The sequence below is a fragment of the Populus nigra genome, chromosome 11 (assembly GCF_951802175.1).
Source record: "Populus nigra chromosome 11, ddPopNigr1.1, whole genome shotgun sequence".
Lineage (NCBI taxonomy): Eukaryota > Viridiplantae > Streptophyta > Magnoliopsida > Malpighiales > Salicaceae > Populus > Populus nigra.
Window position 1 is genome coordinate 7,541,949 of NC_084862.1, and position 13,457 is coordinate 7,555,405.

Sequence of the window (13,457 nt, forward strand, 5' to 3'; positions counted from 1 at the left end):
CTTCTTAACTCAACTCTACTCACTCAAGCTCTCTCTGCTGCTCTCACTTTTCTTCTGTTCTCTCTGTGTTTTTCACAAAAACACGCAGCTCTTCACTGAGCTTATATATATACAAGATGGGAGTGAAGGGGCATAAATCATGCCTTGATTTATGCCCACCGTTTGTGTCCTCCACCATGTGCCAAGTGAGAGATTAGGTATTCCCACTTGCATATGGTGGGACATTGTTTGTCTTCCACTTGCTAACACTTGTAAGACTAGCTACTGTTCCTCCAGACGATACTCTAACAACAAATTGTAAATCATCATACCATTCTTGTAGATGGTAGTTTATTTACCAAAACACATGATAATAAAAGGGCAGCCCTTCATAAAGCATCTCCCAAATTAACTGTGCTTCTCATTGTTCTCCGTCTCCCTTCCTCATCAATGCAGTTAATTCACCAGTCTATTTCTCCTTCCTGCAACAAATTTCCATGAATACATACATGTTGTCAAAAACTCCCAAACAAACGGAATAAGCTTCTGAATTATTTATCAGAGTGGAAAATATGGATTGAAATGACAGTAAAGAATGGGTTTACATTATCTTGATCAATTTCTATAATCATCTCAGAGAGGTGGACTCACTTAAGCCAAGCTCTTTGTAGGCTTGTTGAAGCTCATCAATACTTATGTAACCACTACCATCTTTATCAAAGAATGAGAAAGCAGATGCTAAATTCTCCTCTCTCCAATTTATTCAAGTGAAATTCACCACAATCAATTGCTCCACTGTGGTCAATATCAGCCTGCCAAAAACACCCACAAAGCATGCAATTGTTCAATTTCAAATCAACTGAATGGTTGGAAAAAAAAAAAACCATAGAGGACTTGAGCAAGCTCTCTTACAGCATCCATCGTCTCCTTTATCTCAGACTCCATTAGTTCAGAGCTACTCATTTTAAGTCGTCTTTTAATTCATCAAAATTATTGTTTCACTGTTGTCTGTGTCTATCATTTTGAACAAGCCTTTCCAACCACCCATCTCTTCTTCAGAAAGCCTCTCTGATATGACCTAAAACTCATTACGAGAAACAGAATGCATCAATTCACTTGAGGTCAGCATTACAGCATACAAACTTAGCTACAGACATAGATGCACCCACATGTGTGAGCAAGTTGGTCCACGTGCATCTGTACTCTATTAGCATGAACAGTCTCATCTATATCAAAATTAATAAAGATAACTGAGTTATCAAACAAATGAAAAACTAAAATCTCATCCAATATGAAATGCAACTAAGATTTAAAACTCAAGCAAATAGAGTACTGTACTATATACCCAGTATCCATCTCTTTATATTTTATCTTCATGTTCATTTTGAGTCCATTACAAGTGAGATAATTAGTTTGATAAGTAAGCTAATGATCATTTGGAGAATGATTTCGATACCATGTTAAACCAAGATACAAGGATCGTACAAGAAGCATGCCTCCCAATCAAGAGCAAAAACCATTAGAAAGAAAAACAAATTAGGGTGGAAAAAGTTGTTATTAAAAGAAGCAAGAACAAAAACCAAGAACAAGCCATGCTTTTGGTATTTTCCTATAAAGGCAGCTTATAAAATGCCCACGTCATGTTATTACAGGAAGCACAAAACTTACGAAAGGACTTTTAACATTAAGAATCTTATTTAGCCATCACATAAACAAGCAAAGAATATCGAAAAGCAAAGAATCTTATTAAGAATCTGATAAATAATTTATGGACATTTTGTTATTAAGGACTGATGACAAGCAAAGAAGTTACTAAAGGGAGCACCAGATAAAGCAGTTGGCATGCAAATAGCTGAATTAAGAGTTTATCGGCCCTGTTTTTTTAGAGGTAACACTATCAGATCATTCAACAATCAAACTAGTTCAGATATATTCCATATTTTTCCAAAGGAATCAATAATATAATCAAAGAAAACTACTACATATCTGCAAGAATCTTACATGCAAATCCATCTTCTTAAGCTTGTTCGTTTCAGAGAACTGCTTCAGGTGCGATAAAATAGCAGAATCAAGAGGTTTATCTAGGGAAATCCTGTCATCCACAATCCATGGGTGGCCTGCACAAAAGATCACATAGGTACTGTACTGGAACTTATTTAAGCCTAAGAATCTGAAATACCAACAAGGGGCTAATATGTCCCATGTATGGATGAGGTGAGAGAGATATATTAACAATCAGATTTGAGAAAACTTTAGATGAGATACTGAAAAAACATCGAAGCAATATAGCTACAGAAAGAAAAAAGAAAAAAAAATCAACTTTGTGCAAACATGTTAAAGGATTGCAGAGATTAATTTCTGAGCAATTATCTCATCCTAGAGTAAATATGGAATGGAGAGTATTGAACATCAAATAACTATGGTCGTGGAAAAAGAAACAAAATATAGTTACACTATAGGCTATAATAAACATCACGGTGACTACTGAATCTGAACATTTAGCATATCATCGTTACAAAAGCTGCGTTGAGGAGATTCCTGAGGAGGTTTGGAAATATCCACTTATTTTGTCATGAACACATAAAGGGTTAGGACTTGGGAGTTCTTTTATTTTATTCTTTTTTAAAGATTTGCGATGAACTTGAGAAGGTGGGAATTCGTACGTGTTTTTTCTTTCTTGGGTTTACTTTTGGAAAGAAAGATCTGAATTTAATTAACGACAGGCCAAATCCCACGGGCTGAACAAGCTTTAAGCCTTGGATAGAAGCTCGTATATCCTGAAGCCCGGCAACTTGTTACTGCCATAAAACGCTAGTCCATGAAGAAAATCCTAGACCTAAAAGAGCAACCGGTGGCGAGCTTGCTCTTTGCCGCATAACAAGTTATTAGATGAACTTTGAAGGGTATAAATGAATTAGTTACGTTTTAGATTTGTTTTTTAAAAATTATCACTTCGAATCTTATAAATTTTAAAATCACTAGAAATTTATATACTTATTAACTTCAGAGCTTATAAAATTAGTCGAGTTATGCACAAGCTGACTCAATCACTTATATTAATAAATAAAAAAACAATTTATTAGATATTTGTAATGGAATCTCTAACCATCTTTATATACTCCGTGTAAAATACCCCTGCCACCAACACATTGTTTTGTTGCCGCACATTTCCACAATAAATCTAATGTGGTAATAGCCTTCCTCTCTTGTTATTTTCTCATATTTGGAACTCTTTGATTCAATCTGAACTAAGTGATGCTTTGAATGCAAGAAAATTAAGGTTCTCTCCACTTTCCCTTTTCTTCTCTTCAATCCCTTTTCAAAACCCTAATTTTTAATTTTTTTTTTCCCCTTCAAAATAACCCACCAAAACACTCAATCTCCTTTTTTTATTACTTATGTATCCTTTATTCACTTTAATTTAGCCTCTCTTTGATGAATTTAGCAAGAAACAAGAAGAAAAATCAAACAATTCTCATCTGCTCTTTGGAAGCAAACCACCGGCCATAAGAGGAAAAAAAGGGTATTTATAGTTTAAATTTTTTATTATTTACACATTCACCTCATTTATCTCATATATTCCATTTTTTCCCTACAACTTTTCCTTCTGAAATAATGTACACCATGTCACTTTTTTCTTTATCCAATTTCACCCCTCTCATATTATCTAAATTTTTCTAATTTTATCTAACCCATTTTATTTTTAGATTAATCAATTAATTAATTTTTAGTTTCACCTCGGAAAAGTTTTAATCGGGTTTTTACAATGAAACTCTTCATAAAGGTCAATGCCATGACCATGTTAGCAATTATATTTACAAAACTCACCCAAATTTCTCATCGTTGGTATCATGAACGATGTCTTGAGTTTCCTGCTTGCATCATTGTTCTATATAGCTTTTCATGTTTACCTTCATGACTATCCTGCCTTTTTTTCATTTCTTCAATATTATTTACTTCATTTCTAGAGACATGATTTGAAAGTTGGTTTGCGCTTATATTTTAGGCTTTTGGGCTTAGTTGAAGGTGATTTATCCTACCTTAATAAGTTAAAGGATTCTCTCTTAAAGGCTACATTCATCAATATTATGCCCAACAATATAAGCATGGTATTCATAAGTTTTATTTGGTTTGTACCATTTTAGGAATGGTGGCTGCAATGGGGTCAACAGAGTAGAGGCAACTTGACCATTACTCAACAATCTTCGGTACATTTCACTTAGTAATATTGACAATAGTTGACAATTGTTCTTTGTTTTTTAAAAAAAAAACTTCATCGGCAGTTGTTATTTTGGTTATTTGGTGGGTTAATTTAGGTATTGGATTGGTTTCTAAAAAAAGATGAGGTAAAGTTCATCTTCGATATAATAAGACTAGATTTTGGGAAATCATAAGTGCTTTGATAATCTTTCTTCTTCCTTTTGTGACCACCTTTTTCAATATTATTCATTTCCATCTCATTCTTCCCGTGATAATTTTGTCAGTTTTCATGGCTTGTTTAATCTTTTGACTACACTCATTATATTAGTGAAGTGTTGAGTTGTGGTACCCATAAGATGCTCAAAGTAAGGAGTTTTAAAAGTATTAGAGAGTAAATTAATCATTTCTTTCTATAATAATAGAGGGTTTACTTGAGAAGCCTTGCTACGTCATTTTTGGAGGCAGGATCGTCCAGTGGACCTGATAGAAATCAAGTATACGGACTCTCTAACACTATGGTGGAGAACTTGTAGATAGTCATTAGTGTTTTGACTATTGGATGCTCGCAATCGATTCCAAGTATCTAAACTCCCGAGTTTAAGGTGATTTTAAACCAACGAGCATAGGATCGGACAACTAATCTCAATGAAAATATGAACGACTCACTATGGATTATAAACAACTCCGACGAGTGGTGATGGAGATGAGATCACACATGGGTGATCCATTTGCTCCTCCTTATTGGCCCTATGGTACCGGTGACTACTAGCTTCCTTTTCCTCCTCTAACGTCGTCTCTGTTTTAGATTTATTGTATTTGAATGTAAAAATGTTTAAATTTGTAATAAATATTTAATTTTTATATTATTTTAATTTCATTTTATATATTTGATTTTTATTATTTGTCTACTTCTCTTCAATATATATTTTTAAAAAATATATTTTAAATTAGTATTGGCAGGGTTAATGACAAAACACTTTCGTCAATATATTTCAGAGAGTTGAAAAAACATAACTGCAAATATCACTGCTACTGTTAACTTTCCAACAAAATTATAGATGATATTTCATCGGTCATTTGTTATATTTACCGATGAAAAATTAAAAACCTCGACAAAATTGCATACAATATTCCATCGGTTATATGGTAAACATCCAGAGAGAAATACCAACAGAACAATGCAGGTAAATTTTTTTTTTCTCGCTTTATTCGTCCGAAAATTCATTAGTAAATTTATTACCGACAAACCAAAAATTACCAACGAAAGTTTTATTAATAGATTGTTTCTATTCGTGATCCCATTGGTAAAATGCTTATCGATCGACGGACCGTGAAAGTAAATATCAACTGAAATTTTCATCAAAATCGGTAGTGAAATATTTTGCTAAGTAAGCATTATGAAGAAAAGTGTTGTTGGTAACAATATACAAAACTTAATCCATCAGTTGATGTAATTCTGTTGCAATCAGCGACGATTTATTTATGTTGGGAATTCTACAAGTGATTATTGGCGGAATTACTTTCTTCACGGATTCTAATGGTAATTACGAATTGGAAATATATATATATATATATATATATATATATATATATTAATTCGACTAATTATAGATGTTCTTAACTCGTGATTAATTTATTTATTTTAATCATGATACCCTATAGTACCATGTAACTTGCACGAGCCTCCATCACTCTAAACGCCCCGAAAGTCAAAGAACACACACACACACACACACACACACACGCATTTGTCTGTTTTAACTCGATATATATTTCAACTTGTGGATTTAGTTTTCCATCGCTGGGCGCAGTAAATCATCTTTTCATATATATTATGATGTTAATGATATGTGCCAATTACGTTCGACAGCTAGAATAATGTATATATGGATTCAGGGTCCGTTTGGTCTTTTACCAAAATATATATCTAATATTTTGATGTGATGTTATGAAACAATGATAAAAATAAAATAAAATAAAAATTATCCTGTCCCTTTTTCATACACAAGTACGTATCTATTTAGGTTGGAATCCGAGCTTAAATTTGGCATGGTTGGTAGGTTAGTTGTTCATTCAAGGTCAAAAAAGCACCTACCAAGAATTTATCACATGATCAAGTATACTCTCTTGTCGGATAATGTTATCTAGCTAGCTTGAAAACGTTGTGATTTCTCTCAAGCTGCATTTTAGTTAAATAACAATTTAGCCAAGTTTCATCTTTAATTTATCCTTGTATATATATATATATATATATATATATATATATATATATATATATATATATATATATATATCTTTGTACAATTCAATTTGAAATTCTTCGCTTACATATACGTGGAAAGATTTTCAACGGGAAACAGCAGCCCTCCATTCCCGTTCCATGCACCCTAGCTAGTTCTTCTAGAAACTAACAAATAGGAAGGAGACTGTTAGGTTCGCAAGTTGAATTTCTTTAATCTTGCATCAATAGCTTCGATCAAAAGTAAATGATCTTACCTAATTAGCAACAAATTGTCTTGACTTCTTATCAAAAGGCAAATATATATATTATAACTAGTTAACTCCACATTAGCTGCTTAACAAATGGACTATTTAAGATAACTTTTTTTTTGTATAGTTTTGCAAAGTCCGAATCAGAGAGAGAATTAACGTAAAACAAAGAAGACAAAGGGTCTAGGCGTTATGTCTTTGGCTTTGCGTCCGCCCACGTTGTATAGTTCGTTGACATGGGTTTCCACCTTATCAGTGGTCAAGCCTCCTAATGGCAGAAGTGTAGTGGGTCTTCTGCAACCATCAATTTCGTGTTCCACACTCTCTACAACTAATTCATTTTATATCCATCCACCCTTTGAAATCCTCGGATCCCTCACTCTCGATCATCAACTCTTATGGAAAATTAAGAGCCTAATATTTAACCTATAATTGTTATCATGAAACATTATGATCGATCGGTGCTGCTGTTGATCAAGTGCAAACGAAATATGAGCAATAAGCTGCCATACAATATTTCTTTTCAAGATCACGAATCCATAACTGAAGAAGTTGAAAACAACTCAATAAGATACAATATTGAAATCCAAAATAGTATGACCAATATTATGCAAGGAAAAAAAAAAAGAGAGTATACAATGATCACTTATATCGGGCTGTTCTTTCTTCACACATTGGTAACATATGTATGTGTATCTGTTGACGAGTTGTGAGAATCTACAGTGGAAGAAACTCATAATTTACAGTCAAATTCGTCTTCTTAATTCCTTTGAGCTTTTTCTTTTTAGTTTGGCCATGGCTGCGAAGATGCTTGGCTGCAAAAAAGATTGCATTCATGAATCAATAAAAACTAAGACCTTAAAACCACAACACTGACACAAGCAAGTTTAAGATTTTAATTAAGTACGTATAGATATACCACTTAAGTTATTAATTAATTGTGAAAAGGATGTTTACTTACTCAATTATATCTATCCAATAATTGTCATTTGCCCCATCATCCATAAGATTCCTCCACGCTTCAAATGTGGTTGAAGTGGCATTAGAAGGGTTAGAAATAATATCATTTGGGCTGATGGTGTTTGCTGATGAACATTCAGGTGAGGCTGAAACCAACTGGGGCAGTGTGTTTGAAGTTGGAAAAGCATATGAAGAGACTAATTGGTCGCTATTGTGGGTACGTGATTTTGAGTCCTTTATTGGATTGTGATCACTGAATGGTTGCTGAGGAGCATCTATATTTGGAAAGTTGGACTGAGCCTGAGCGTTGATACCTTGCGAAGAAAGACCATCCTCGCCGCATTTTAGTAGTCCCTCTAACTGAGAGTTCATTCTGAGGTATTCATATAGCTGATGGTCCCGTGATGCAAAGAGGTTATTAAGCGCTTCCATGTTTGGAGGTGGACTATTGCCTAGGACTTGCAGTATGTTATGCAGCAACTGGAGTTTGGTGGCATCTACCTGTGCTTTGATTGCGTTATCCCAGGGAATATTCATCAGATTGCTGAAATTTGCAGCAGCAGCAAGCAACTGTGGTAGGTTTGCAATTATGTTAAGGTCAGTTCTTGGCCTGTGGGTGACAGGATCAATCCCCATTTGGAGAAGCTTTTTCTTTAGATGAGTATTCCAAAAGTTCTTGATTTCGTTATCGGTTCTCCCTGGAAGATGCTGTGCTATTGCTGACCACCTGCAAACACAGCACATGTCAAGCTTTTAGGTTCGACGTAGTCCAGGTTGCATTAATGAAGGGAAAACAGTGTTTACTTGGCAAGATAGTATTATAGCTAGTGTATTTAAGACATAACGCAAGCAGAATGGAGCAAGAGAAATTTACTTATTTCCAAGGACTTGATGGAAGTCTATGATAATTCGCTGTTCCTCCTCAGAAAAATTTCCTCTTTTGATATCAGGCCTCAGATAATTAGTCCACCTTAGCCTACAACTCTTTCCACACCTGTTCAACCCAGCAAGCATTGGAAGCGCTCTCCAACTCCCATGGCCATGTTTCTGAATGTAATCAATGAGCTTTTGATCTTCTTCTGGCGTCCAAGGCCCTTTCTTTAGGGCACTTTCATCTTGGAAAGGTGATTCCGCCATCATTCCTGAAATAAAATAAGAGAAAAGAAAAGAAACCGCATTAATTAGCTTACTAAATAGTTGTTTTAAGTAGTTCGAGTGTTTGTTTTCTTCAATATTCGTAATGCATTTCATTGATTAAAGATGTACATGGAAGCAAAGAAGAAAGTGAAGCAAGGCAAACCTAGCTGCAGGTGGGGAGAGGCTATACGTGAATGAAATATTGCTGGAAAAAAATAGAGAGAACGCCCCCTATATATATAGAGTGTGGATCGAGCACGTCTGGAAACAGACCAGCTTAGGGTTACATAGACATACATGCCTTTATAATAACTGGAAATTCCACCTGCGTCCTTTACTTTCAGAAATTAATTTATGGAAGCGATCGAGTTTTTGTCTATATGCATATAAAGGCACACACACTAGGGCTTCCGGTTCAATTTATAAGAAGGAAAAGTCAAGTATGCGTTGTGACTTGAGGAATAATGTTTTCTATCTAGCACGTATATAAAAGAAAATTGAGAAAAATTTAAATCTTTAAAGCACGTAAATAAAACTATCAAGAAAGTTAAAGCATACGGGACAACAAGCCAAAGAACTACATGAGGGATACTCTCTCATTAATTCTAAGACATAATTACCTTACCTTTCTTGTTAGAAAGGACAAAGAATCAATTGATCAAGAGTTCGTTTCTAACTAGAAAAATCCTTAAGGTTTCGATCCCTTTTACAAAGATTAAATAGCAAAAAACTTCATGCAATGTTTGAACATGAAGTTTCCAATGCGCCCCTCATATAGGAAATTTCTCATGCTTGCCCATAAACACTGTATGTGTATATATATATATATATATTCTTTTCTTTTCCATGCTTTTTTTTAATTAGTTAATATATTAAAAGGACTAACCAGAAAATAGTCAAAAATAAAATACACAAAAAAAATTCATTAAAAAAAATTACAGAATAGCAATGACCTCTATTTTATGAAAGCTATATTAAATGCATAGCTTTTATAGGGGTATTTTGGTGAACATGCTAAAATAAAGACGTAGGCTTGCTTGCTTGCTTTCCTCAAGGTTCTGTGCAATTTACGCTGAGCAGGGACAAGTCAGCAATTAAGTTATACCAATACAGAGGTTAGGTTTCCCACGCAGTACCCATCAAGGAGGTCAAATAGCTAATTTTCTTGAATCACTGGGACAAGAAACCTCATTCCCTTTCTAATTTCGATTTTATTTCAAAGTTCATTCTAAGCACAAGTGTACACGCATAAGTATATAATATTCAGTGTTTGCGTGGGACCAATTAAGCCCTAACATTTTAACGACTTAATTTCCATATGGCAGATATATATTATGCTGATATTGATATTATTAATTTGGATTTTATTATTAGTAGCTCTCCAATTGGTTCACAACTCATAAGCTGCCAATAAGTCTTGATGGTTATAAATAATACCACTAATCATATACCTTACCTTGCGAAAATGATATAATTTAGCTATTCGATTGTTTCGTATATAATCAATTTGATGTGGACGAAAGAAGTATTAAATGATTAAATACTTTCAATTCACAAGTGTTAATCCATTAAGATTAATTTTTCATAATTATTTAAGCACGTGTAAGCTTAAATTTCGGCACTCATAAATGAATAATTCTTTTGAACTTTTCATTTTTAACGTGTGAAAGAGCTTTTTGCATTCTTTAATTCTTGAACGAACTGAATCTGACTTATCGAAGATTAACTGACTTCATGACGTCATTCAACTTCATTTCAATAGTATTGGTGCCTTAGGGCAGGTTTTTATTATGTCACACTCCTATCAAATTTCTTTTGGCTTTCTGAGATCAGATCTCAATCTTGATTATAGGTTGTATGACCACATGATCACGAGGTTTACATCAAAATTGTTTAGTAATTTGATTATATTATAATAATAGTGTTATCATAATCAATATAATTATACTTATTTAAAAACATACTAATAAATTTAGTATTTATAAAGATATTTTATTTAAATTTTGGTTTTTATAGCATTTTTCTTATATATAAAAAAAAACTTTGTATCCATTAATCTTATATTTCTTTTTTTTCTATGCTGAAATTTAATTTAGAAAATTTATATCCAGGAACTAACATAAAAAAAGAAATATTTTAAAAAAAAACTATATAATATATTTTATTTTCTCAATGCATATTGAATTTAATTATTCTTGATTTCTTAAAGAAATGCTATGGTATCATTTGATTTTGTAATTTTATCAAGAAAGTAGGCTTAACTAAGAAATAAAAAAAATTAATGAAATAATACATAAATGAACTCCTATAATATTATAAACTTTTAGAGCGCTTGAAATTAAGATCTTAATATCAGTTGATCTAGAATAAGGGATGGGTTTTTCGCTTGATTTTTTCTTGAAAGATCTTAATATCAATTAGGGTTTACAAGGAAGATTAGAATGCATGCGAGAAAGTAAAACTTCTTCGAAATTCTTGATTATGGTGTGGTGTTAATTAATATTTTTATATATGGAAAGACGTAAAAACGCAACCAGCTGGTAATAATTACAAGCCATGGATTTTGAAAACATGAAGAATTATGCAATAATAAGGAGGAGAGAAATAAACCAAAGAGATTAACCTTAATTTATAGCAAAATAATAAGTTTCTTCTACTTAATGGTATACTTTGTTCCCCAATACATGTATACTAGTCAGCCGCCTCCCCTTAATCCAACTGTTTTACTGTATATTTTAGATTGCGATGGCAGTGATGATTTTAAAATATTTTTTATTTAGAATTATAGTAAAATAAAATTATTTTATTTTTTAAAATTTATTTTTACTTTCAGAAATGCTCGGGGTAGTAATTTTCCTTTTCTAGCAGAGAAGTACAGTAGAGATGAAGCAATTTGCTAACTAATCCTATGCAGGTGTCGTCATTGCATACATAGCAGTTCTAGTTCATCTCCCCCTTACCAAACAAGCCTTTTAATATTTCAGACCTGTTCTTTTGTCCCTTTCTGGGCACCATCTTTCAGACCTGTTTTCTTCTTACAAGATAAACATTTTTATTTTTTAAAAACAAATGATAAATGCTGCCAATGTAAACTCCTTTCTTTAAGCTAATGAAAGAATTTACTTAAATTAACTCTAGTGATCTAAAACCCATAAATAATCAAGAAATGTCCACATCAAGCATCACGCTATAATGTCCATTGTTAGCCATTTTGGAGCTCCATATAAATAAAAAAATACAAAAAAATATTGAAAGACAAATAAAAAAATATATATCATTGCTAGAAAAAAAAAACTTCGAAAGTTTTAATTGAAAGTTTTAATTTTTAGTTATATGTATAAATAAAAAAGGGTTTATATTGAGTAATTAATAAACCATGAAGTTTAAATTGAATAGAAAGCTAACACAAACTAAAACAAAATATTAGATTACATGATAAAAAGAGCAGTATATAATATAAAAAATTTGTGAAAAAAGGTATGTAAAAAAAAAGTAAAGAATATTTGAAAGATAAATTGTAGATAAATATTATAATGAACAAAGCTCTCATTAAATACATATTCTAAAGCCTTGGCCTTGAGCAACTTGTCTTAACTAAAAGGAATTAAAATCAAAATAAAAGTCAATTCCTACTATAGCAATCCTACTTCTCATTAAATCACCTTATCATTCATGTAGACTTCTAAAAAATACTCAATGATATCATAGCATGTTAGATTTATTATTCTTTGATAGATGCGCTTGTGTTCTTGAGACTAAAGGGCAATCTTGAGGATATATTCTTCATCAATCATATAATTATTATAACCCAAATGACCTTTCATAAAACTAAACAAATATTCTTTTCTAATAGAAAAATCAACCAGCATATTAGCTACAGATGTTGGCTACATGTAACATCTCATATCGAGAGAAGAATGTCCAAAGCTAGGACATGTTAAGTCAGTTGGTACCTAACATTGTAGGACGTGTTTTGGGATATGTGGGCTGCCGGGAACAAAACCGTGAGGCGTGGAAGTCAGGTTGGGTTGAGCCATAGCAGACAATATTCTGCAAGGGGTAGTGAGTTGAGCCTTACATAATGTATCAGAGCTGAGGACGGCTCGTTATTAAGGTGAGGGGATTGTAATATCTCACATCGAGAGAATAGTGTCCAAAGCCAAGGTATATTAAGGCAATTGGTACCTAACCTTATAAGACGCATTTTGGGGGGGTTACATATGGTATCAAAGTCGAGGAAGGCTCGTTCTTAAGGTGGGGGGATTGTAACATCCCACATCAAGAGAAAAGTATCCAGAGCCAAGGTATATTAAAGCAGTTGGTACCTAACCTTGTAAGACGCGTTTTAGGGTATGTGGGCTGCTAGGAACAAAACTGTGAGGCGTGAAAACCGGGTGAGCTGAGCCATAGTGGACAATATTCTACAAGGGGGAGTGGGTCAAACCTTACACTACATATCCTTAGACAAGAAGTTAGTGTTTAGTTTACCAAAATCAATGCATAACATGAACTTACCATCATCTTTAATCACCGAAACAATGATTGAAAGTCATTCTACATACCTAGTCATTCTTATAAATTTCTCTTGAGGTAATCTTTTAATCTCTTCTTTGACTTGATCGATCATATTTGAAGTCATTCTTCTTACATGTTGTTTAAGAGGTTTAAAACCTGGTTTTATATGAAGAATA

At 33.1% G+C, this 13,457-nt stretch overlaps 1 protein-coding gene and 1 long non-coding RNA gene across 2 annotated transcripts; both read right to left on the bottom strand.

Moving 5' to 3' along the window:
- Positions 1-254: 254 nt before the first annotated feature.
- LOC133706180 (uncharacterized) lies at positions 255-2,607 on the bottom strand. Its single transcript, XR_009844463.1, has 4 exons — positions 1,981-2,607; positions 892-1,057; positions 631-791; positions 255-461 (listed from the first exon to the last, which is right to left on the bottom strand). It is a non-coding gene; the product is annotated as an uncharacterized LOC133706180 (long non-coding RNA).
- Positions 2,608-7,185: 4,578 nt separating this feature from the next.
- LOC133706215 (transcription factor MYB53-like) lies at positions 7,186-8,986 on the bottom strand. Its single transcript, XM_062131696.1, has 4 exons — positions 8,930-8,986; positions 8,504-8,771; positions 7,631-8,356; positions 7,186-7,484 (listed from the first exon to the last, which is right to left on the bottom strand). The coding sequence occupies exons 2-4, from the start codon at positions 8,767-8,769 to the stop codon at positions 7,454-7,456; spliced, it is 1,023 nt and encodes a 340-aa protein (XP_061987680.1). The 5' UTR covers positions 8,770-8,771; positions 8,930-8,986; the 3' UTR covers positions 7,186-7,453.
- Positions 8,987-13,457: the final 4,471 nt, after the last annotated feature.

What these genes read in the sequence shown, in the direction of transcription:
- LOC133706215 (XM_062131696.1), bottom strand. Translation starts at nt 8,769, where the DNA reads ATGATGGCGGAATCACCTTTCCAAGATGAAAGTGCCCTAAAGAAAGGG. An exon ending in CATCAAGTCCTTGGAAATAA is followed by an intron (nt 8,357 to 8,503) that starts GTAAATTTCTCT and finishes CTGTGTTTGCAG; the next exon opens with GTGGTCAGCAATAGCACAGC. An exon ending in TATTGGATAGATATAATTGA is followed by an intron (nt 7,485 to 7,630) that starts GTAAGTAAACAT and finishes TCTTTTTTGCAG; the next exon opens with CCAAGCATCTTCGCAGCCAT.